The 4,077-nt window shown below is 39.1% G+C and overlaps 1 protein-coding gene across 1 annotated transcript in view; it reads left to right on the top strand.

The window, feature by feature from the left end:
- Positions 1-413: 413 nt before the first annotated feature.
- The window catches only part of LOC107655951 (lumican-like), a 3,903-nt gene continuing 239 nt past the window's right edge, over positions 414-4,077 (top strand). Inside the window, exons 1-2 of the mRNA XM_016443586.1 lie at positions 414-1,035; positions 1,323-1,640. Coding sequence (XP_016299072.1) covers positions 414-1,035; positions 1,323-1,640 — 940 coding nt within the window. The remainder of the gene's footprint in view (positions 1,036-1,322; positions 1,641-4,077) is intronic.

Raw genomic sequence — 4,077 nt, 5'->3', positions numbered from 1 at the left:
CGGGGAAGAGAGGTGAAAGGTATGCTCATTCCTCTCGCATATGTAGATGATGCATGTGTTTGCAATGTGATGAAAGAGAATGGAAGAAAATCACTGGAAAGTACCATTTTTAAACCAGTTTAGCCTCTTGCCTATTTAGCAAAACTGTGGCTGAGAATGAAATAGAGATTATGTAGACATGAAGTTGTATTTGGCATATTATAATTAAATAGGCATGCAAAATTGCAATAATGCAAAATGCAAAAGCTCTGCTACTCTAACTTACAAAAAAGCTATTGTTTTTATATATCTTTATCTAAGCAGTATGTGTGGAAGCTTTTATTTAATGCTATTAGAAGAAAATAAGCTTTGTGAGTAGTTTAAATTATAAACGCTATAAAGGCTGTTTCTGTTTCATTTAGGCAGGCAGACGAATGGATATAAGCACGATTTTCTTGTTACTCTCTGTGTGTGGGCCGACTTGGGCCTTCACGCTGGACTTGGACTATGGAGGTGTACCACTCTGGATCAACCGTTTTTTGGGAGAGCCGAGTGTGTTGACTTTGAAAGATCGGATGGATCCCGGATGGTTTCGTGCTGTTAACACACAAAGTTGTCCTTTGGAGTGTGACTGCCCTATCCAGTGGCCAACAGCTCTTTATTGTGACCACAGGGGCCTTACCCAGCTTCCCTCTGGCCTTCCGTCCCACACACAGTACATGTTTCTCCAAGGGAATAATATAACTATCCTTGGATCCAGATCGCTCGCCAATGCCACAAACTTGCGCTGGTTGATCTTGGATCGCAATCAGCTACTGAGTGAACAGCTCGATAATGTGTTGTTCTCCAATCTCACCCGCTTGGTAAATCTTTTCATAAATAATAATAACCTGACAAGGGTGCCAGTCGGACTGCCTAGTGGAATTAAGCAGCTGCGACTCGCATATAATCGCATCGAACAAATTTCTGAAGGTGCTTTCCAAAATCTGGACAATTTAACATTACTTTTGTTACAAGGTAATCGTCTGACGACTATTGAAGAGGGCGACTTAAAAGGTATTCTTTGGTTTTTATATTTTTAAATTCATCTTTCAGAAGATAAATCTAGAGATGCACTGATATTAAAAATACGGTATAAAATCAATATTTATTTTGAGATTTGCTAGAAATGAAACGATACTGATAAACACCAATTAATAAATAAATAAAATGAAATATATCTCTAATATCTGATCTGATAACTGATATGGGGCCGATAGTTTGCATCTCTACATAAATTATCAGGAAGCATTACCAAAGTTAATCATTTCGTAAACTCTAAGCGTTATCATGTTCTTCACCAGGTCTTGGAGTCCTCAACCTCCTGGATCTTAGTCACAACCTCCTGGAGACTTTCCCCAAACATCTGCCTCCATCTGTCCAGCAGCTTTACCTCTCCAACAACTCTCTGACTGGCCTGACCGAAAACAGCCTTCATGGTTTTAATAGCCTCCGTTATCTACGGCTTGGACACAACAAATTGAGGAATGAAGGGCTTGACCGTGGTGCATTTCACCTCACATCTCTGGTAGAGCTGGATCTTTCTTATAATCAGCTGACAGAAATCCCTACCATTCCCACCACACTTCAGTACCTCTACCTTGAGGTTAACCATATCCAAGGTGAGTTGGTGTAAGGTTCTTGTTTCATACAAACAAAGCACTGAGGTTTATCCTTTAGCACTGCACTGACGAGAAAGCAGCACTGCTGAAGTTCAATGAGGCAGAGGAAAATTTTCAGTCCATGAGTGGGTTTCATGCAGAGTTTAATGACAGAATAACTGCGACATGACAAGACAGAGAACCCTTTATTTATTTTTTTATTCTCATGCTGATGTTACATCAACAATGCATTCAATAAATCGCTCCAACAGAACTTGGAGAGAATGTGACACTTACTGCAGGTTTTCAAGACAAGATGTTTATAGTGGATATAAAGCACTGCTGACAGACTTCAGGAACCAATGGATTGGTTTTGATCCACAAAATCACTTCAATGTGGCAAACTACACAACTTCTTTATAATTTGGGAACTAGCATTATGTGAATTTGAATTGAATTGGCTACAGCGGAATTTCTTGTGGTTTTAAAGGAACTGTGGCAATTCTGCATTCTACAGTATTTGCAAATTCGAATTAAATCCAAATTCTAGAACTGAACTGGAATTTAAGGAACATTTTAAATCCAATTCTAAATCTTGCACAAATCTATCCCAGGCCATGTGATAAGCAGGAAGCCTGCACATAAGCATGTCGTCATGGGCAGTGACAATTTTCATGGTCCTACTCACATGTCTGCTACAGTCTTAAATATCAGCCCAGAGCAGAAATGATTCTAAACACAAAACTGTAAGCTTGCCAAATGCTTGAATTAGAACTGCTTGAATGTTTGTGTCCTTATCAACAGTCTTACAGAATGAGGCCGTGTTCTCAGGCTTGATGAAATAATCCCTGGCACGAGAGAATCAACATTCAGACCCGGATGGGCCATGGGAAAAGTGATGGAAAATGTGACAGGACTTTAGAAGAGAAATAACAAACTTTCCCTCCTCTCTTGGTTTTCTTTCCCCCCTTTCCCGTTCTCTAATGTGTTTGTCACAACGTGTTTGCAGACAGACACATCCTGGAGAGACACAAGGTGACCAGAAAAAGTAGGTTAGCTGAAAGAGAAGGAGGGAGAAAAGAAATAAGGAAGGTTTGAGAACATCTGTGAATACTCCAAAAGGAATCCACATGTGCTAAAAGCACGCTCTGTTCACCCCCTCCTCCTCAGCAGCACGCTGAGCTCAGTTACAAGAGCCGTGCCTCTGGTGGACAGCAAAGACTTCAGCAGACATACTTTTTTTTTCAAGCAGTGGTCATGATTCACTCTTTTTGAACCACACAACAAAACCTCATGCCAGCAACAGTGGTTTACCAGTTCAAAATGAAGTATAATATTCTAATTATTCACAAGCAACCACTATTGAAAATGATAAAACAGATGACTGGTATATTATAGCCTAGAAGTAGAGGTTAGGGAAAGGTTAAACAACCTGTCAGATCTACCTTCAGAAAACAAATGGAAAGAATGTAATAGAGAATGTATTGACCAGCGCCATTAAAAGGCTCCAGTCTGAGGGTAGAGACACTATAATGTTTTTTTGTATAGATCTCCAGAAAATATAATAAAAATATTATTATCATATTTAGAGGAGTGGAAACAAGCTACAAAAATAGTTACACACCTTAAGTGCTTTGTAAACACATATTGATTCTCTGTGCTGAGAATAGTCTTAAAGGGTTAGTTCACCCAAAAATGAAAATTAGCCCACAAATTACTCACCCTCAAGGCATCCTAGGTGTATATGACTTTCTTCTTTCAGACGAATCCAGTCGGAGTTATATAAAAAAAATTATTTGATCTTTTAAGCTGTTTAATGCCACTATGCTTCGAGGGTAAGTAAAACACAAGCTAATTTTCATTTTTGGGTGAACTAACCCTTTAATGTCACCAGAGAAACCTCATAGTCTTTCAGTTTATGACTCCTAAACTACAAGCTACAGATACCTACTGTAGATTTATGCTACCATCACAATTAGTACCTAAAACAAGATGAAACAGATCTAAAGGTTTCCTCTTGTGTTCTCACTGACACTGAAGGTGCCAATGGCCAACTTATTTGCACGGTGCTGGGAAGCAGTTCCTCTTTTTTTACGTGGGCTGTCGTTTGACTGTGGTTTGTGATCTAGTGAACGATTAATGTCTGCTGCAAATTCTCTGAAGCACCATGTCACATTAATCGCTGAATATGGTGACCTCATTGTCTCGCTATCTCTGTCTAGTAAACAGTGGAAACGGTAACGCAGTACCAATAATTCAAAACAGACAGACAGCTGGGAGTAACAGACAGCTTAACAATCTCAACCTGCTTGATGAAGTAGCTTACTATGAAAGTCAAGTGAGACAAATGTAAAAATATGTAAAATAAATAAATACCCTTCCGGTAGTGATGATGATGATGATGATGAAGAAAATGTGTAACACTAACACTGCCATACTGGTTAACTAATGGTTAAAA

The sequence above is a fragment of the Sinocyclocheilus anshuiensis genome, unplaced genomic scaffold (genome assembly GCF_001515605.1).
Source record: "Sinocyclocheilus anshuiensis isolate Anshui unplaced genomic scaffold, SAMN03320099.WGS_v1.1 scaffold51, whole genome shotgun sequence".
Classification (NCBI taxonomy): Eukaryota; Metazoa; Chordata; class Actinopteri; order Cypriniformes; family Cyprinidae; genus Sinocyclocheilus; species Sinocyclocheilus anshuiensis.
The sequence above is the reverse complement of the archived record's forward strand: the minus strand, read 5'-3'. Positions and strand labels throughout refer to the sequence as shown.